General features: G+C 40.3%; 1 protein-coding gene across 1 annotated transcript in view; it reads left to right on the forward strand.

Moving 5' to 3' along the window:
• The window catches only part of kitlga (kit ligand a), a 32,973-nt gene extending 15,261 nt beyond the window's left edge, over nt 1–17,712 (forward strand). Inside the window, exons 2-10 of the mRNA XM_021576707.2 lie at nt 1,939–2,046; nt 2,515–2,571; nt 4,080–4,232; nt 7,070–7,259; nt 10,330–10,386; nt 12,734–12,834; nt 13,220–13,332; nt 13,537–13,589; nt 13,762–17,712. Of these exons, the coding sequence (XP_021432382.2) occupies nt 1,939–2,046; nt 2,515–2,571; nt 4,080–4,232; nt 7,070–7,259; nt 10,330–10,386; nt 12,734–12,834; nt 13,220–13,332; nt 13,537–13,567 (810 nt within the window). The 3' untranslated portion in view covers nt 13,568–13,589; nt 13,762–17,712. The remainder of the gene's footprint in view (nt 1–1,938; nt 2,047–2,514; nt 2,572–4,079; nt 4,233–7,069; nt 7,260–10,329; nt 10,387–12,733; nt 12,835–13,219; nt 13,333–13,536; nt 13,590–13,761) is intronic.
• Nucleotides 17,713–22,606: the final 4,894 nt, after the last annotated feature.

Here is a 22,606-nt window from a genome sequence, read left to right on the forward strand (position 1 = left end):
CTCGGTTTAACCAAAGACAGATTCCAAATACAGATTCTAAAGACAGATTCCAAAGACATCTGTCAAAGCCACTGTATAATGGTGTTAAACCTGTTTCCAAATGTTTCAATTGTTTACCAGTGACAGTTTACCACTGTCCAAACGTGCCCCTGTGAATAGTCCCCAGGGATCTATGAAACAATGGCTGGTCCACCAGGGCCTAGCATTTTTATCTGCCTCACACTGCATGTTTTAAAACCAAGTAGGACACCAATGTGACCCATTTGAACTTGTGCTGAATTGTGGTCTAGCTAGTCATTTTCTTAATTTATTTAAAGCATAGCAGTGCAGCCCAGTCAAAGTGTACTATTTTGTCATTGACTGAATTGACTTTCAGATGTCAAATGTTGACATTTGGGGGTGTTATGGTGGCTCACGCCCCTGCGGGACAAACCTTTTGAGTCTATCCGACAAAAACTGTAAAATGTTTTTTTCGACTGAGCGTAATTTGTTAGGTACATGCATCAATAGTTTAAATAAGTTAAATGTTTGACAGATACACAGATGTGTAATGTATTCTGCATGCATTTTATCTGTCTCTGTGATTTGATTTGCCACTATTCATATCATGCAATTTTAGCCACACCGTGACCATACCAGACTATTACTTGCATGACCATTTTGGACTCTGATGACCTCCAAAGGAGGAAATGTGACATTCTAAATTCAATACCATCTTACATGGACCTATTATCTATCACCTCCTTCCATCCCTGCCTATCTCCCTCCTCACTCCCTCCCCTGTAACCTCCATCTGACTTCAGTCTTGTGTCCGTCACGGACATCTCCACTCATATAAAGATGATTTTGTTTAGATTAATTAAACAGAGTTATGTGGAATTGAATTAGGCTCCGTTCGCTCTTTAAATCTTAATTTTCCCCGTTGTCTCATTGGTTGTTCTTTGTATTCTGTACCTCTTTTCCAGCTGTCGTATGAGGAAAGAGACGACAGTGCAGGGGTACAGAGGATATTATCTATGGCTGAGTCCCGAATGGCACCCTCTTTCATACATAGTGCATTTCTTTTGACCAGAGCCCTATGTGTCCTGGTCAAAGGTATAGTGCACTATATAGACAATAGGGTGAATTTGAGATGCAGCCAATGTGTTGTTGAGCTCCTTTACACAGCACTCATGGTTAACAGAGTGTCTGAATTGCCCCCAGCGCTCAGTGGCTGCCAGTCAGTAAGCTCTTCTCTAATATTTTTCATCTTCCTAGCTTCATTTCAATCTTCAACATAAAACCTCCTTGCAAACTTTTTGTGTGGAATCCACTTTTGTTCCTGTTCCTAATCTGGGCTAAGAGGGAGGGAAGTTTGGGGGAAGGTGTCCGTCGGGTCGGACTGTTGCATAACATGCTGAGACTGGCATGGGGATGGGGTGGAGGGGGTGACAGGGCTGAGGGAATGGCTGGAGAGGGGCAGGCAGACATTAGTCACACAGGCCTCCCTGAAACACTACATGCATTAGTCATTAGACCATGAAAGGCCTGGTCTTGACACCAAGGCTGCAATTCAGCTGATTGAAGTAGCCAATTAAATGATAACAAAAGAGAAGCAACCCAGTTGATTGATGACCACCACGTCATCCCAAACTGTGTCTAGAAAGGACTGGAGCACTAAGGGTCTGTCACAGTCTATTTTACGGACCCTAGTGTTTGAAGACAGACTTTTTCTAAGGGAACAGTGTCATCATCATGGTGAAATTAAAGTTGTCTGGATATGTGCTCTAGGATGCTATTCAAGTGTCAGGTTGCTACCTTTGATCAACCAAGACAGGCCTAAGGGGTCAACTTTAAGGGATTATGTATAATTGTAGGCTACAGATAGTTACTCTAATGGAATATTAATCTGTAGAAATGTCTCATAATGTTGTGTGTTTGTCTTTTCTTGGTTTTCAGATTTGGATACGCGTCTGTGTCCATTTATTGCTGTGCATCACACTTGGAGTCCAGTCAAGTGAATTTGGAAACACTGTAACAGATGACATCACAAGAATTTCACTATTGGTAAAGTCCTTGGAAGTACTTATTTCTTCAAGCCACCAAAACTGCAAATCAAAGCTCTTTGGAAAATGCTCTTACTGTATTTAACTGTCTCGATCCAGTTACTACCAGCATGGTGTTTCATTCTTATCCAGTTCTTAGAAAGGTGGATTGCACAATCCAATCCAATTCATTGTAATCCTCTCAAAATCAACCATTATGCTTATGCGGAACATTGCTGCAATGCAAGTTGCAAACAATTACATTTGTAGACTTGAAAGTATACTTTGATACATTGATGCATCTAGAATCAGTCATTGTTTTCTAATACCACTGACGGGGATTGTCATGAGACTCTCACACAGTAGGACATCCTGCATTACCATTAGTGTAAACCAGTAGCTGAATCTCTGAGATTTGTTCTGGTAACAAACTCAAATGTTCCCAAAACATTTCTGCTAACATTTCATGATATTGTCTGGTTTTTAACAGAAACAAAATATACCTAAAGATTACAAGATTCCTGTGACATACGTTCCGAAAGAAGTGGTGAGATGTTTTCTTCTTCACATGATTACACGATTATTATAACTTAATATGTTTGTGTTCCTTACAAAATATGATTGAATGTCTGTGTTGCCTGACTTTTTTAGAGGGTATAATTTTTGCTGTTGTGATAAATTTCAAAACGGTATACACTACGGTTCTAAAGTTTGTGGTCACTTAGAAATGCCCTTGTTTTTGAAAGAAAATATCATTTTTTGTCTATTAAAATAACATTAAATTGATCAGAAATACAGTGAAGCCATTGTTAATGTTGTAAATGACTATTGTAGCGTGAAACAGCAGATTATTTATGGAATATCAACAGAGGCCCATTATTAGCAACCATCACTCCTGAGTTCCAATGGCACATTGTGTTAGCTAATCCAAGTTTATAATTTTAAAAGGCTAATTGATCATTAGAAAAAGCTCTTGCAATTATGTTAGCACAGCTGAAAAATGTCGTTGTGACTAAGGAAGCAATAAAACTGGGCCTTTTTTAGACTAGTTGAGTGTCTGGAACATGAGCATTTGTGGTTTTGATTTCAGGCTCAAAATGACCAGAAACAAAGTGCTTTCTTCTGAATCTCGTCAGTCTATTCTTGTTCTGAGAAATGAAGGCTATTCCAAGCGAGAAATTGCAAAGAAACTGAAGATCTCGTACAACGCTGTGTACTACTCCCGTGACAGAACAGTGCAAACTGTCTCTAACCAGAATAAAAAGAGTAGTGGGAGTCCCCGGTGCACAACTGATAAAGAGGACAATTACATTAGAGTGTCTAGTTTGAGAAACAGTCCTCAAGGCATCTGTTTCACAAACTAGACACTCTAATGTACTTGTCCTCTTGCTCAGTTGTGCACCGGGGCCTCCCACTCCTCTTTCTATTCTGGTTAGAGCCAGTTCGCGCTGTTCTGTGAAGGAGTAGTACACAGCATTGTACAAGATCTTCAGTTTCTTGGCAATTTCTCACATGGAATAACCTTCATTTCTCAGAACAAGAATAGACTGACGAGTTTCAGAAGAAAGTTCTTTGTTTCTGGCCATTTTGAGCCTTTAATCAAACCCACAAATGTTGATGTTCCAGATACTCAACTAGTCTAAAGAAGGCCATTTGTATTGCTTTTAATCAGGACAACAGTTTTCAGCTGTGGTAACATAATTGCAAAAGGCTTTTCTAATGATCAATTTGCCTTTGAAAATGATAAACTTGGATTAGCTAACACAAAGTGCCATTGGAACACAGGAGTGATGGTTGCTGATAATGGGCCTCTGTACGTCTACGTAGATATTCCATTAAAAATCATCTGTTTCCAGCTACAATAGTCATTTACAACATTAACAGTGTCTACACTGTAATTCTGATAAATTTGATGTTATTTTAATGGACAAAAAAAATTGCTTTTCTTTCAAAAACAAGGACATTTGAAAGTGACCCCAAACTTTAGAACCATAGTGTATATCATAACTGTCCATTACCCATGATTGTTATTTCCAGATTTATTTTCTTTTTCAGGGTGGAATGTGTTGGGTAGCGCTAAACGTTTTCCACTTGGAACTCAGTTTACGAGGATTAGCAGACAAGTTTGGAAGCATTTCGTCCAACAAATATAATATCAGCATATTGATCGAAATGCTGAAAGAGACAAGATATCACATGAAGAACTTGGTACGTTTGCACCTTTGGTTCTAATACTAATATTGTAACTGTGATAGCTCTTATGACAGGTTTCTTTTGATGAAGACACATGTAAAAAAATACATTAAAAAAATGCACCTTTGAAATGCATTACTGTACATAGAATATTTATAATATGGGGCCTCCCGAGTGGCGCAGTGTTCTAAGGCACTGCATTGCAGGGCTAGAGGCGTCACAACTGGCTGTGACCGGGAGTCCAATAGGGCGGCGCACAATTGGCCCAGCGTCGTCCTGGTAAGGGGAGGGTTTAGCCGGGGTGGCTTTACTTGGCTCATCGTGCTCTAGTGACTCCTTATGGCGGGACGGGTGCCTGCAGGCTGCTCTTGCACGGCAGTTGAACGGAATTTCCTCCAACACATTGGTGCGGCTGGCTTCCGGGTTAAGAGGGCGTGTGTTAAGAAGCGCAGTTTGGCGGGTCATGTTTCGGAGGACGCATGACTCAACCTTCCCCTCCCGAGTCCGTTGGGAGTTGCAGTGATGAGACAAAATCTGAAAAAGGGGTAAAATACAAAAAATCTACTTTTTTTTTTTTATCATACCAATATGTCATTACCAATTACAATTATGACAATAACAATACCACCCACAGTGCAACATGGCAGTTAAAGGCCTCAACTGCTTCAAAACATTGAAGGCTGAATTGGCAAAGGTCTTGTTGGATAGAGTCTTTGATTGGAAGTACTACCTAGCTGCCTCTGGTGGAGGTGGTCAATAACGCATCCATTCATGCAATCCTTTCTGGCTCAATTACATGAAATAGAATAAAACAAGATACTATAATAAAATAATGAACATGGTACACAAGTCCTGAGCACAAATAGACCAGTGACCGCATCATTTCACATCTGAGTTGTCTGCAATGATGTCTTGTGAGGACTTGGAACATCTATCAGGTAGATCAGGTATTCATAAAGGTCTTAGTCTTATGAGAGTGAAGAAGTACAGTGCCTTGCAAAAGTATTCATCCCCCTTGGTGTTTTTCCTATTTTGTTGCATTACAACCTGTCATTTAAATATATTTTTATTTGGATTTCATGTAATGGATATACACAAAATAGTCCAAATTGGTGAAGTGAAATGAAAAAAGAATCACAAACAAAAGAAAAAAAAAGAAAAATGGTGCGGTCATATGTATTCACCCCCTTTGATATGAAGCCCCTAAATAAGATCTGGTGCAAACAATTACCTTCAGAAGTCACATAAATAATAAATAAATAAAGCCCACCTGTGTGCAATCTAAGTGTCACATGATCTGTCACATGATCTCAGTATATATACACCTCTTCTGAAAGGCCCCAGAGTCTGCAACACCACTAAGCAAGGGGCACCACCAAGCAAGCAGCACTATGAGGACCAAAGAGCTCTCCAAACAGGTCAGGGACAAAGTTGTGGAGAAGTACAGATCAGGGTTGGGTTCTAAAAAAATATCAGAAACTTTGAACATCCCACGGAGCACCATTAAATCTATTATTAAAAAATGGAAAGAATATGGCACCACAATAAACCTGCCAATAGAGTGCCACCCACCAAAACTCACGGACCAGGCAAGGAGGGCATTAATGAGAGAGGCAACAAAGAGACCAAAGATAACCCTGAAAGAGCTGCAAAGCTCCACAGCGGACATTGGAGTATCTGTCCATAGGACCACTTTAAGCCGTACACGCCATAGAGTTGGGCTTTACAGAAGAGTGGCCAGAAAAAGCCATTGCTTAAAGAAAAAAATAAGCAAACACGTTTGGTGTTTGCCAAAAGGCATGTGGGAGACTCCCCAAACATATGAAAGAATCTGGTCAGATGAGACTAAAATGTAGCTTTTTGGCCATCAAGGAAAACGCTATGTCTGGCAAACCCAACACCTCTTATCACCCCAAGAACACCAGTGAAGCGTGGTGGTGGCAGAATTGAAGGAATGATGGATAGCACTAAAAACAGGGAAATTCTTGAGGGAAACCTGTTTCATTCTTCCAGAGATGTAAGACTGGGACGGAGGTTCACCTTCCAGCAGGACAATGACCCTAAGCATACTGCTAAAGCAACACTTAAGTGCTTTAAGGGGAAACATTTAAATGTCTTGGAATGGCTTAGTCAAAGCCCAGACCTCAATACAATTGAGAATCTGTGGTATGACTTAAAGATTGCTGTACATCAGCGGAATCATCCAACTTGAAGGAGCTGGAGCAGTTTTGCCTTGAAGAATGGGCAAAATCCCAGTGTCTAGATGTGCCAAGTTTATAGAGACATACCACAATAGACTTGCAGTGTTAATTGCTGCAAAAGGTGTCTCTACAAAGTATTGACTTTGTGGGGGTGAATAGTTATGCTCACTTAAGTTTTCTGTTTTATTTCTTGTTTGATTCACAATAAAAAATATTTTGCATATTCAAAGTGGTAGGCATGTTGTGTAAATCAAATGATACAACTCCCCCAAAAATCTGTTTCAATTCCAGGTTGTAAGGCAACAAAATAGGAAAAATGCCAAGGGGGTGAATAATTTCGCAAGTCACTGAACATTCATAATGTAGACCTAATAACTTCTTAAAGCATATTACTTGTATTATTCTGGCTAACTTTTCTGAATCCAACAGGGTTAATGAGGTTCCCCTTGTCCTGAATAAAGAGACAAGACTGAAGTTACTACTTATAACGTCTTAAATCTGGGCTCAAACATATCTGTGTTCTTTGAACTATTTGCTGCATGACTAAAGCTAAAGCTAACGTTAAATGGTCTATCAACAGCTATAAACCATTATCATTTATGTTTTGAATTTCACATCATTGAGATAATTATTCCCCTTTTGTCTCCGCAGGAGGCGATCACGTATGATTTTGAGTGCCACTACAGAAATGAGCAATGGCAGACAGGACACTATTTTCATTTTGTGGAAGATTTTTTAAAAACGGCCCGTTTGAATAGAGATTTGCCAGAAGAATGTGATCCACCTCCCTGTCCCACAGCAACAATGGATACAACAATAATAACACAATACCCCACATCAGGTAAATGTTGAGGTGTTTTTTTAAAGTGTAAATGTTATATATTCATATTATTTTTTTAAATGTATCCTTCATTTAACTAGGCAAGTCAGTTAAGAACAAATTCTTATTTACAATGACCGCCTACCCTGGCCAAACACAGACGACGCTGGATGTGATACAGCCTATCTAGCGTCATTGTTGCATTCGCTCATATTCAAATGCAAGATAGCGCCAACAGAGATGGTCACTTCGCTTCAAGTCCTTAGGAAACTAGGCAGTATTTCATTTTTTGATGTATTATTTCTTACATTGTTAGCCCAGAAAATCTTAAGTGTTATTACATACAGCCGGGAAGAACTATTGGATATAAAAGCGATGTCAACTTACCAACATTACGACCAGAATACAACTTTCCAAAAGCGGATCCTTTGTTCGGACCACCACCCAGGACAGTGGATCTAATCCAAAAGCCTGCTTCATGATTAACGACTCTTAGTGTAATCATAACAACACACAGGAACTCAAGTCCTTCTGCTCCACTGACCTAGAATTCCTTACAATCAAATGCGTGCCATATTATCTCCCAAGAGAATTCTCGTCAGTTATCGTCACAGATGTGTTTATACCCCTTCAAGCAGACACCCCGACGGCCCTTAAGGAACTTCCCTGGACTTTGTAAACTGGAAACCATATATCCTGAGGCTGCATTTATAGTAGCTGGGGATTTTAACACAGCAACTTTGAGAACAAGGCTACCCAAATGCTATCAGCATATTGATTGCAGTACTCGCGCGTGCAATACACTCAATCATTGCTACTCTAATCACTGCTACTTCCGCGATGCACACAATGCCCTCCCTCGCCCTCCCTCTGGTAAATCCGACCACGACTCCATTTTGCTCCTACCTATTAAAACCTACCCTAACCAGAAACCATGGATGGATGGCAGCAGTCGCGCAAAACTATAAGCGCGAACCACCTCATTTAACCTTTGAAAGAGGACTGGGAATATGGCTGAATATAAACAGTGTAGTCCTTCCCTCTGCAAGGCAATAAAACAATGGAAATGTCATTATAGGGACAAAGTAGAGTCACAATTAAACGGCTCAGACACGAGGCGCATGTGGCAGGGTCTACAGGAAATCACCGACTACAAAAAGAAAACCAGCCACGTCACGCTTCCAGACAAACTAAACCTTCTTTGCCAGCTTTGAGGACAGCACAGTGCCACCGTCACGGCCCACTAACAAGGACTGCGCCCCCCCCTCTCTTTCCCCTGTGGCTGATGTGAGTAAGACATTTAAATGTGTTAACCCTCGCAAGGCTGCTTGCCCAGATGGCATTCCTAGCCGCGTCCTCAGAGCATACGCAGACCAACTGGCTGGTGTGTTTACGAACATATTCAATCGCTCCCTATCCCAGTCTGCTGTCCCCACATGCTTCAAGATGGCCACCATTGTTCCTGTACTCAAGAAGGCAAAGATAATGGAACTAAATGACTACCGCCCTGTAGCACTCTCTTCTGTCATCATGAAGTGCTTTGAGAGACTAGTCAAGGATCATATCACCTCCACCTTACCTGCCACCCTAGACCCACTTCAGTTTGCTTACCGCCCCAACTGGTCCACAGACGATGCAATCGCCATCACACTGCACACTGCCTATACCATTTGGACAAGAGGAATACCTATGTAAGAATTATGTTTATTGACTACAGCTCAGCATTCAACACCATAGTACCCTCCAAAATCATTAAGCTGGGGGCCCTGGGTCTCGACCCCGCCCGTTGCAACTGGGTCCAAGTGTTGAAGGTAGGAAACATCATCTCCACTTCGCTGACGCTCAACACTGGGGCCCCACAAGGGTGCATGCTCAGCCCCCTCCTGTACTCCCTGTTCACCCATGACTACGTGGTCATGCACGCCTCCAACTCAATCATCAGGTTTGCAGATGACACAACAGTAGTGGGCTTGATTACCAACAACGACGAGACAGCCTACAGGGAGGAGGTGAGGGCCCTCGGAGTGTGGTGTCAGGAAAATAACCTCTCACTCAACATCAAGCTGAAAACAGCTTCTATCTCAACGCCATCAGGCTGCTAAACAGCAATCATTAACTCAGAGAGGCTGCTGCCAACATTGAGACTCAATTGACTGGCCACTTTAATAAATGGATCACTAGTCACTTTAAACAATGCCACTTTAATAATGTTAACATATGTTATATTACTCATCTCGTATGTATATACTGTACCTTATAACATCTATTGCACCTTGCCTATGCCGCTCGGCCATCGCTCATCCATATATTTATATGTACATATTCTTATTCCATCCCTTTAGATCTGTGTGTATTAGGTAGCTGTTGGAGAATTGTTAGATTACTTGCTAGATATTACTGCACTGTCGGAACTAGAAGCACAAGCATTTCGCTACACTCGCATTAACATAAGCTAACCATGAGTATGTGACCAATAACATTTAGATTTCATTTGATAGTGGTCAATTCTGATGCGCCATAGGAGTCGGCGCTCAGTTTAAACGTTGTTAGCTACTGTGGAATATCCTGTGGTGCTCATATGCTACGCCCAGTAGAAAACTATGATCTGTCTCGTTTGGTGTATGGGCACCGGTACCTCTCCATTAAACTATTCCTCTTGTGAACAGTCTTTTTTTACAGGTGAGATCTTGTGTCGGTTTCGGTTGCGTGTCTTTTTATCTCTGTCCTACACAGAATCTTCTATCAATTTTTTTGTTCAAAGAACTTCACATGACAAAACATGGAATGTACCAGGTGTTTGGAAGGTCCATTGTGACATTAGTGATGCAGCTGAGTCACAGAACCAAAGAAAGATGTCCCCTGATGGACCCCATGAAAGGAAGAAAAGGACTGAAACCCCAATTGTGGAAGTGTTGATTACAGAGCAATCTTCAGATCTTCCCAAGCGCTTGGCCTTTCTTTCCTGATGCAGACAGATCTAATCTTTTGTCCGAAGGAAAGAAAAGGTGGCTGTGATGTGACTTTTTAGGCGTCAACAATGAACTGTTTTCATCATTGGGCATTAACACTCTCTCTCTCTATCTCTATCCAGTCAACTATCCTGCCATAGAAACAGAATTCAACATGTCTGCACCAGACTCCGAAACCTGTAAGTAAATAAAGAAAGAAACTGTGGCATAGATTTAGTTGCTGAAAGTGTCCAAATAGTAGCAATGTAATGCAACCAGTCAAACTGGTGTAGGCCTACTAGCTGCATGGCTACTATTCTTGACTGTTGCTCAACTGCAGAATAGCCTGGAGAGAGAGCATTCCCTTAAGGCCACCACAGGCTGAAATTACATTTGGTCCTTTCATTTTAGTATTTTCAAAAAGGAAACAAAAATCTCATTGAAAATGTATATTGTTTTTATTTATCATACTACCATCATCAACATTTCATGAATGATTTAAAATCCCCTTGGACTATATGTAGTAACATACTTTGAAGAGATTGTAATTGGGTGTAAATAGATGTTTGGTAGTCTAAATTCAGTGTACTAGTCTTTAACTGCCAATTCTGGAAAGTCAGACTCTTCCCACAAGCCAACTAATTTTCCTCAGCTTCAGAATCATCAAAATTCACCAAATGTTGTGTGGTTATCCTGAGATATATTATTGAGACTTGCCATGAGGGAATTGTTGATATGTTATACATTTTATATTCTATATAACATTTTCTTTAGAAAAATGGTCCAAAATATTTTTTGTATTTTACAGATAGAAAGGTGAAAAATAATATTTATCCACAATCTGCTCTGAGCAAGTCCGGTCCTAGAGTGTCTTAACTAAATGAAACCAAAATATTTAGGATGACTTAATTAAGTGTCCCGAAAAATGTATTTGCGGGATATGCAAATATGCACATACTGTATTTAATGAGTTATCACCTCATTTGCATATTTTTATACAATATTTCCACCTAATGTTATTTTTTGTTATATTGATTACTGCATTGTTGGGTTTGGAGCTTGCAAGAAACATATTTGACTATACTTGTGCATGTGGCATTACATTTAAGAAAATGTGTCATGCAAAAAAGTATTATATTTGTGTCTACTTTAAACAGGCAAAATTTGATTGTGAAATGATTAAGAGAAAAACAATATCTATACGGGTGTGGTGCCTGGCCTTAATTTGCTAATTGGTTAAAAGCCTTTGTCACTTGATTTATGAAGAGGCTGCAGGGCAAATTGCATTCCTCCACATGACAGTTTGGGTTTAAACTCATGTCTTGTTGTTCTACCAGAGCTGTTATGCGTCTCCCCTATCACTGACCAACACGATCTACTGTATCCAATCATTTTCTATGCATCAATCATAGCTACAGTATGAGACATGTGATGGATAGGAGACATGTTTTGATATTGAGATAAAAAACGGCTATATTGAATCAATGCAGCCGTTTTTATCTCGATATCAAATCATTTCTGGGTAACAATGAAGTACCTTGCTGTGATTGTGCTAAATTAAAATGGTCAAAAAGATACAAAAATAGCTTCTTAGCGAAGAGCAATTTCTCAAACAAGAATTTTGCTAGGACTGTCTGGAAGTGGTCTGAGTGAGGAGGGGAAAACTGAAAACTAGCTGTTATTGACAGAGAGGTTTGGAACGGTCTTTCTTGTTGGTCTATTAACTTATTTACCGCCTGGTGTTGTCACCAGCCAGGACAAAACTCAATCCCATCCAAACAGGCTGGAATTTCAGGCAGTATTTTCAAGCAGCTCTTATACTAACAGGGCATTATCATCATTTGCATGGTTTCATTCCATATAAAACACAAGAAAATCATGTTTTTATTTTCCTTTAACATGTGGGGAAAAAAACATCCCGGTCAGGCAAATAACTATGACATAAATGTTTAGTTCATGGCAAAGTCCCAGACTGAGTCAGTAAAAAGAAGAGAGGGTTATATTACAATTACTAGTCAGCATTCAAATACAAAAACTTGTTATACAATCAGTTTGAATTATCTGATTACATATGATTTCTTAGTTGAATATATTGGGTGCGTTCACAAATTCGCTCTGGCTATCTACTCCAATTTCAGAGCACTCTTGTCTGAGTGTCAGTTAACGTCACCAACCATCGTAAAGATATTGTTGCCAGCAACACAGTTACAGTCATCAACGCACTGGATAACATGAAAACAGTCTAACCAGCTCTACTAGGGCGAGTAAAATGGTCAGATTGAGGTGTTCTCTCATTTGTGTCTGGAAGTAGCTAGCCAACGTTAACCAATTAGCTTGAGTGCTTGACTGCCGTTGAGGCCAGAACACTCGGATCAACCCTACTCCTCGGCCAGAGCGTCCAGGGTGAGCTCTGAACACTCCGAGGACGAAACGCTCTGAATTTACAAACGCACTCTGAGGGCACTCTGAGTGCACTCCGGCACTCCAGATTGAATTTACGAACACACCCATTATTCTTACTGACTAGAAACCTGTCTGTCCACACAGGGAACGAGCCTCTGAGATTCCTGCCAGAAGTAGTGGAGAGAAGCCTCCTGTCACTACTTGTCATTCCTATTGCAGCCGTTGTATTTCTGTTTGCGTGGAAGGTGAGCTGTCCTTTGACCCAATCTACAACCTTAAAGTGTTCCAAGTAGAACCCTTTTGGTTCCAAGTAGAACCCTTTTGGAACCCATTTTCGAAGAGTGTAAGGATCTGCAACTTAAAACGTGACTGGTGCCACTCTGTCTATAGATTGTTGTTTTGTCTGTGGACATTGTACTGTTTATGTTCATTGTTAATCTCTTTGATTGTAAGTCATTGTATTTTTTTTGTCTTTGATGGTTGTTTTGTCTTTGACTGTCTGGGTGTTTCTTTACCAGTATGTATATTCTACTTTTTTGTTTTGTATTTTTGTAAGAGAATTTAACTTTGTACTTGTTGGTTGTCATCCGTTCCCTTGGTGTTTAACAGTGTTACTCTCGGATCTTACAGGTGAAATCCAGGAGGAACCAACATCAGTCAGATGAACGGAACTCAGTGGAAGGAGGCCTTTTCACAGGACCAGAAGGGACTTTGGCACCTCCACTAGAGGAACCATCTGAAAAGTAAAGGCATTCACTCATATTTAGTTTAATTTAATCCATCAATTCCTGCATATGAATATTATAAAATCATTCATCTTAATATCAGACACAAAAATGTATCAAAGGTTTACGTGCCTGAAAATAATCAACTAGTTTTTAGGTGAAGTGAATTTGTATACATTTTTTTGAATAGGTTTTTAATTATAATGGTTTTGTACATTACAGGAACAGATTGAACATCGTTGAGACAGTGTAATTATTCAAATCCTTGGAAATTGGTGAGATTTATATTTTTCTTCATATAATTTGTGACCTCGGACAGAGACATCTTAGCCAACTCCTAATATTTATATTTTGACAATGAAGAGTATGGAACTAGGACACATTGTTTTAGCTACCTGTATGTAAAGCGTAACAAAAATGTACTTCTTCTTTCTTTGTCTCTCTTAGGTGTAGAGAGGAATCATCTGAGAAAGAGAAAGGAAACAAGCATAAACATAAAACTGCATTTCTTATGGATTTTTGAGGCGAAAGACTTCTTTCCTGTCTAGAAACTGCCGGTCCTCACATACTAGAACCAGAGAATGACATTGTATAGAACATCTTTGTTTTTCTTACAAGAATATTAACCCGTCGTCTACTATCAAATTTTGTCAGAAGAAGCTGAAAAGGAGACCGGATTGTCATGGAAACATCTAGAGGCGCCAATAACAGTCGAAACATGACTCAAATCACCCATAACTGCTGAAAACACAGTAAACTTTACGGGACAAAGTTGGTTTCACAAGCACTCCCATTTGCACTTTGTGTGGGTTTGGCTGGAGTGTAGATATCAGATCTACTCAAGAATGGGCCAGAAAACAAACCCCTACAAATGGCTTTCTTTTTTTCGAAGAACCCTTTTTGATTCCAGGTAGAACTCTTTTGGGTTCCATGTAGAACCCTTTCCACAGAGGACTGAAAAATGAATGACTACCTCTAGTCGCCCTCACCTTCCTAATCTTCTTCTCAGCAGCATTCTACTCCATTTCTATCTTCATCTGGGTCTCCATTGGACATTCCCTGAGAACAAATGTTGAAATTAGTTAGCTAGAAATATTCTCAGATCTAAGCATCTGTTTTGTTTCATGTTTTTGGCTGTGTATGTACCGAATGGATGAGGTTGTGTGATATATTTATTTATTTACTCAGAATGCTGACAGCACCGTGTTGCTTCGGTTGAAAAAAACAAAACAGACAATGATTCAGCTTATCTATAAAAATACTAAATGAGCAGGAAAAGGTCTACAAGGGTGCATTATAACCCATTCTTCTGCCATGCATTAAGTCCTCATAAGCAGCACATAAGCATGTATGAACACGTGCATTATCTATATTATTAAGACAGCCATAGAGGGATGTACATATGTATGTATGATGGTGTGGTTAATTGCTTATGAATGGGTTGTACAAAAGGCTTTGGTTGGAGGTGTAAATGTACAAAAAAATTGCTGCTTTGACTAACTTACATTTTACTCATTATATACATTAAGAATTCTCCCTATAGCAATCAATGGTCAAGCAAGGGTAGATACTACATATCCATATTGATTTAGATAAAAGGTTTAAGGGGTCTGATAACTCTAGGTGTTTCTATGCTCTCAATGCACAAGAAAGAGGTGGACTAGCATTAAATAAACCAGCACGGTATCAGATTCTGGAGACTGAGATTAACCACATGTATCATCAAGTACAGTATAACTCAGCTCTGGTATATTGCAGCTTAACCACCCATAAGGTATATTCTGTATGTTGCATGTAAACAACTGTATTACGGTTCAACAACATGTTAAGGTGGCTCAAAGCTATGAATTCAAGGTGAGTTTTAAAAAAAACAGTTTTTACTTTTCACTCCAAATCAAATGTTACAGCTACGAAAATATAGAGCACCCTATTCAATTGTGTTTTAAATAGTTGTCAGTAGCCTATACAGCAAGTGAACTAAGAGATTCATTTCTCAAACAAGTCTAAATACAAAACCCTGAATATAACAACGTTTTTTGAGAGGACCAGCATCTAAAATGTACCATGATTTAGAAAAGTGATATGACCTGTGAGGAGAGTGTCTAGCAATTCATCCAAAGAGGATGCATTCGATGATTCAGAGATGTATCACTGTAACTATTATATAAATTAGAAGAGTACGTAGGAAATTATTGGCATTTTTGCACAATTCAGTTAGGCATGATGAAAATTGCCCAATCCATGACATTATGCAATTGCATAAATGCAAGCTCTCAAATAAGCATGGACTGCTATTGTTGACATACATTGGCAAAGAGAGAGAACTTAAACCTTGTGTATTAAGTTAGCCAATGCAAGCTTAACCGTACTTGTACCAATACATGCATTCCCTCACTTTCGCCATTTGCCGTTCTTACCCCTTGTACCTTGTACAATCCTGGTTTTGTGCCTTGTTTGGATTTATGTTGTTGACTCCATCATGAATACAGGTGATACATTAAAATATATCATTATGCTGTTTGATCCAAGTGCAGTTGGATCATTGTGCAGTTGGATCATCATTTTATGCACAGTATTTTGTGTATGACATTTCACAAACTCACCAGGAGACAACAAAGTAAGGGCGACAAACCACTGACTAAAAAAACAACATGGAGAACAAGAGACCATCTCATCAATAGGTGTTGGTTGTCTCTCAGTGACCATGAACCAATGGGATAGATAGACCAGTCTGCTAAAAACCTAGAGAAGAGTGTTGCATCATTGCCCAACAGGTTATAATGATCTCCCACCAATGGAAATGACCTGGTACTCATATTGGCTTTTGTATCACCACTACGTTAACCCATTACCCTTATTCCAATACATAATTGTCACTCTAATTCAAACAAATGGACCCTAAGCCTAAGTGAAAGCCATTTTAAATATCAGGACACACATTAGTTAGAGCAATAACCCTTTTCATTTGAACACGAATACTCCACAACACTAAGCTCTTATAATTCAATTCTACACTAAATAACATGTGACAGAAGAATGCATTCAAACTCCAAATTGCAATCTTGTCTGCATGTAATGTTTTAGGTGTTGTACTTTGTATAGGAAACGGTTCCACTGGTAAAACCTGTTAATTTCATCAAGTATATTTGGGTAATTTGCCTATTGGACTTTTCTCTTAGAAGAGTATTTATAGTGCAAAATGGAGTGAATGTAAAACAAATACCACATTGGTGTTCATATAATTCTGAGCAAAAGTGTCAATTTCAGCATGAGTAGCTGAAAACGCTTAGTGTGATTAACTGTTGTTTTGTTGTATTAAAGCTTTAAGAGAATTATTTTATCCCCAAAATAAATGACTTTGTATTAGGGCTGTCAGAGTTAATCACTTGACTTGAGTAAAAAAATTAAAATGTATGCACAATTTGTTTTTAAATCATGATTAATCGCATTGTCAGTAATTATTCAGAATACAATGAAAACGTCCAAAATACATAATATATACAGCTAAAAACAAACAATGTGATGTCAAAACAAGTTGACAATGAGGTTAAAGAAAGTGTGCTTTATCAAGTTACTTGATTTTGCTAACCGTTATTTTGGACAAAATCAAGACGGCAATGCTTTTTGTATAACAATTGAGCAAATTATGAATTTACGATTAATCACAGCAAATCCAGCGATTAACTAGATTTTTTATTTTTATCGTTTGACAGCCCGACTTTGTAATAAGCATCGTGATACATTGAAAAATTAAACATTTTTTATTGCCACAACAAAAACAGTATGTAAGCTTCTAAAGAGTCAACTTCAGAAGTTTTGCGGGTGTTTTACATATTGTATGAATGTTGTGATGAGTTGAAACATGGTTTAAGCTGTGAACAGAAATGTGGTGGCATCCCCCATTTTCCTGTCTGTCTTAGAGCCTATGAACACACAGAGATAGTCATTGTCCCAAATGGCACCCCATTACCCTATATAATTCATTACTTTTGACCAGGGCCCATAGGGCTCTGACCAAGAGTAATGAACTATATATGGAATAATAGGGTGCTACCATGTTGAAAAGAGCAAGAGCCCTGAAGCACTGTTCTGGTATCAGTTATATGTTATTTTACTCATTTTGGTTGAAATTAGTTGATCCCTGAACAGTGGTTTTGGTCTCTAGCTTAGTGTCCCACTATAAAAATAGAATTCCACATTTCTAATTATAGAATTGGAATTCTGTGTTCCACTCTTATAGGGGCAACAAACAGGCTTGTAGGCAGGAAGTTAATCTGGGTGCCAAAAGAAAACATCATTCCGACCCAGGCAAACGCTGGGCAACGCTACTGTATTTTTGTATAAATGTAAACAAATGTATATGATGAGATATGAATAAAGTTCACATATCCAAATATTCAGCGTGGCAGAGCTGTGTTTTGTGATAATTATACAAAAGTTGATGGAAACAAATACCTTGTAACAGAAACAAATACGACACAGAAAATGATTCAAGAAAGGGTCTGACTTCCCTTCCTCTAAAAAAGTATTTGATTTAAACAAATGTTAATTTGAGGGGTGATGCCATCATCTAAATTAAAGCATCTGAACTCATACTATTGTTTTCATCATGAGTAAATAGAGCCAACAAACATGTCAGTATGAATACACTATTGTGCTGCTGTGAACAGCAATACAGCACTGTACCTTTTCTGACAATGACTATAGAAGAAAGGATTGACCTAAGTGACCTCAGCTAAGGTTAACACTCTTAGAAAAAATTATTATTTGGCTGTCCCCATAGGAGAACCCTTTTTTGGTTCTAAATAGAATGCTCTGTGGTAAGGGTTATACATGGAACTAAAAATAGTTATACCTGGAACCAAAAAGGGTTCTCCTATAAGGACAGCGGAAGAACCCTTTTAAATTTTAGATACAAAACAGTTCTATGGTCAGGTGGCTGACTGACTAAACTTCTCCCTCCACCAAGACCAGAGGTTGGGGTGTAGGGTTTTTGCATAGCCTGAAGGTTGGGAGGGGCAGTTCCTCTTGCTGCTCCGTAGGCAAGCACTATGGTCTTGCAGTGGATGCGAGCTTCAACTGGAAGCCAGTGGAGTGTGTGGAGGAGCAGTGTGACATGAGAGAACTTGGGAAGGTTGAAAACCTGGCGGGCTGCAGCGTTCTGGATAAGTTACAGGGGTTTGATGGCACAAGCGGGAAGTCCAGCCAACAGCGAGTTGTAGTTGTCCAGACGGGAGATGACAAGTGCCTGGATTAGCACCTGCGGCACTTCCTGTGTGAGGAAGGGTCGTACTCTAGGGAGGTTGTAAAGCATGAACGTGCAGGAGCCAGTCACAGCTTTGATGTCTGCAGAGAACGACAACGCGTTGTCGCGGATCACGCCAAGGTACTTTGCACTCCAGGAGGGCAACACTGGAGTTGTCAACCGTGATGGAGAGCTGAGCGGGCAGGCCTTCCCTGGGAGGAAGAGCAGCTCCGTCTTGTTTGCCGAGTGACTTGGTGTATTGAGAAAAGAGGGCCTAGAACCGAGCCCTGGGGGACACCAGAAGTGAGTGTTCGTGGTGCAGACACTCCATGGTGCCTGGTAGGAGCGGCCTGTCAGGTAGAATGCAATCCAAGAGTGTGCAGAGCCTGAGACACCCAGCCCTGAGAGGGTGGACAGGAGGATCTGATGGTTAACAGTGTCAAAAACAGCAGATAGATCTAGTAGGATGAGAACAGAGGAGTGTAAGCTTTGGTAGTGCAGAGAACCTCCATGCACAGAAGAGCAGTCTCGGTTGAGTGACAGTCTTAAAGCCTGACTGGTTTGGGTAAAGATCGTTCTGAGAGAAATAAGACAGTTGAGTGACGGCACTCAAGTGTTTTGGAAAGAAACGAGGGGGATACAGGTCCATAGTTTGATGTCAGATTAGTCTAATGTTGGTTAATTGAGGAGTGAAGCAACTCAGGAAATTTTTAAGTCTGAGGGGACGCAGCCAGGGGTCAGGGATGAGTTGGTGAGGGAAGTGAGAAGTTCTCCAGAGATGGACTGGAGAAGGGAGGAGTCTGGGATCAAGCGGGCAGGTTGTCGGGTGGCAATACCTCAATAGTCGCAGGATTTAATCTGGTGAGAGAGGGAGAGAGAGGTCAAGGCATACAGTATGGTAGTTCTGTGTATTGATTTGAGTTTATTTTGGGTAACAGACATATACAACAAAATGCATCATGTGGACCCAGAGTATATCACCTGAAAGTATTAATTAAAACGCTTGTTTCCAAAGTGGTCCTCGATGGTAAAAACAAAAACACACATAATGATTAAAAGACAAAATTACAAACAACCATAAATACATTAATTTATATTGGCATCCTAAAAAGTGGCACTATTCACTGCACTTCTCCCTAACCTTAAATCAACCATTGTGAGTGGGACCAGTGGACTCAATACGCTGAGTGAATGAGGAGCGGATGCCATCAACCTACTTTACAAGTGGTTGACAAAGTAATCCGTAGAGAGGGAGAAGGGGGGGCAGCATTAAGGAGGGAGGAGAAGGTGGAAGAGAGTTTATGTTTAGAGTGATAGAAAGTGGCTTTAACAGCAGATACAGAGGAAGCCCTGTTCTGTAAGCTTGTAATGAGTCACTCAGCCACGGAGCAGGAGGGGAGGGCCGAGATGGCTGAGAGGAAAGGAGACAGCGCCAGTCATAGGATGCAGAAAGGGAGGGGAGTAGGGTCAAAGAGGCAGAATCAGGAGACAGCAGGAAGAAGGATTTAGCAGAAGGGAGAGATAGGATTTAAGAGGAAAGAGAAGTGGAAGAAAGCGATAAATTGTGACAGCGCATGACCATCTGGGTAGGGGCTGAGTGGCTAGGGTTGGAGGAGAGGGACACAGAAAAGAAAACAAAGTTATCAGAAACCTAGAGGGGGGGTTGCAGTGAGATGAGTAGGTGAACAGCCTCTGCCTTGTGAGTTGGAGTGGGTTGGAAAAGGGTGCGGTCGAAAGATGCAAGGAGGGGAATAGAGTTGAAAAGAAATGATTGAAGGCAGACATAGGGAGGTTGAAGTTGCCAAGTACGAAGAGCGGTGAGCCATCCTCAGGAAATTAGCTTATCAAGGTGTCAAGCATATTGTGGAATTTTCCAAGGGCACCTGGTGGGTGAAACATGACAACAATGTTAAGCTTTAATGGACAAGTGACCGCATGGAATTCAAATGAGATGGACAGGTGATTGAGTGAGAAATTAGAAAATCTCCAGTTAGGGAAAATGTGTAGCCCTGTACCACCACCCCAACAACCAAATGCTCTTGGACTATGAGAGAATAACATAGTCAGATGAAGAGAGGGCAGCTGGAGTAGCAGTGTTTTCTGGAGTGATTCATGTCTCTGTCAGGGCCAAAAAAGTCAAGAGACTGAAGGGCAGCATATGCTGAGATGTACTTGGCGTTCTTGACTGCAGATCGGTAGTTCCATACGCTGCCCAGAGACCCGGAATTCCATATGGGTTATGCGCGCAGGGTTCACTAAATTAGAAGGATTGCAGCCAAGGGGTGGGGAGAATCTGTAAAGCCTAAAAGGAGAGGTGCAAACAGGTATAGAAAACACACAGTTACCAAAGCTACAACAAATTAGGACCAAAAAATATATACTTATCACTCCTGGAGATATCAGGAGTCCTCTAGCTATAGAATATATTTTTTTAAATTATTATTATTTAATTTTTTATCTGTTATTTTACCAGGTAAGTTGACTGAGAACACATTCTCATTTACAGCAACAACCTGGGGAATAGTTACAGGGGAGAGGAGGGGGATAAATGAGCCAATTATAAACTATGACAAGGATAGAAAAGGATTTGCCAGTAGATTGTTGACTTATTTAGCTTGCTAGCTAAGATTTAGAAAATATGACGATGACATGATCAGTCCAATCAAAGCTATATAACGTGATTTACCATCATTTTATCTGTGGCCAATGACCTTGAGCCTTCTTGGATGGGCACTTCTACTGTAAATATATGGTAGCACCGCAGTGGGGCTTGAACTGCTATACAGAAATGAATGTGAGTAGACTGCTACAGTAGACTAGCTTGTGTCTGGGATCTGCTATAGGATCTGACCGTAGCCCAGTCACCCTGGTGAATGCGAGGGCCAGGTCAGTTCTGTACAGGATATGAGTTGACCCAGCAGAAGCTCCCAGACAGGGGACCATACCTCCATAAATACCCTGGGAGGAAGAAGACTCCCCCTGGGTTCAGTAAACATGACTGGAGGATCCACTTCGACCTATAGGGCTCTGTGCAGTATTATACTACACAGTCAGGGTAGGAGCTGCTGCTTTCCCACACTCTATGCACACGGACATACATGGACAGCACGGACGCACAAGCATACAGATGGAACAAACACACACACAGACAGACCGACACCAGCTGCACAAATCGCTGCAGGAAGGAAACATGTATTTTCTACTGTTTTTATTAAGGCTGGTTAGGAGGACATAGGGATGGATGGTTCACTCTTTATGGAGTAACATGTAGTGTACTGTATGAACCTGATTGCAGATGAAGAAATCAATACAAAATGCACAATAATACGAGCTCAACTCTTACTAAATTCTAGCGTATAGTCTGTAGGGGCTGAAACACAACAGTAATCTTAACAACCTCTCCCTCAACTTCAGTAAGACCAACAAGCTGATTGTGGACTACAGGAAACAGGAAACAGGATTGGGGGGGCTGCAGTGGAGTGGATCGAGAGCTTCAAGATCCTCCATGTGCAAATCACTATAAATGGTCCACAAACATGCGTAGTTGTGAAGAAGGTGCCACAGCGCCACATCCCCCTCAGGAGGTTGAAAAGGTTTGGTATGGGACCTCAAATCCTGAAATTGTTCTACAGCTGCACCATTGAGAGCATCTTGACTGGCTGTATCGCTGCTTGGTATAGAAACAGCACCGCCCTAGATCACATGGCGCTACAGAGTAGAGGTCGACCGATTTAGATGATACCGATACCGATTATTGGAGGACCAAAAAAGCCGATAACGATTAATCAGCCAATTTTATTTTATTTTATTTGTAATAATGACAATTACAACAATACTGAATGAACACTTATTTTAACTTAATATAATACATCAATAAAATCAATGTAGCCTCAAATAAATAATGAAACATGTTCAATTTGGTTTAAATAATGCAAAAACAAAGTGTTGGAGAAGAAAGTAAAAGTGCAATATCAGCCATGTAAGAAAGCTAACGTTTTAGTTCCTTGCTCAGAACATGATAACATATGAAAGCTGGTGGTTCCTTTT

Source organism: Oncorhynchus mykiss, chromosome 2 (assembly GCF_013265735.2).
Source record: "Oncorhynchus mykiss isolate Arlee chromosome 2, USDA_OmykA_1.1, whole genome shotgun sequence".
In the NCBI taxonomy this organism is placed as follows: domain Eukaryota; kingdom Metazoa; phylum Chordata; class Actinopteri; order Salmoniformes; family Salmonidae; genus Oncorhynchus; species Oncorhynchus mykiss.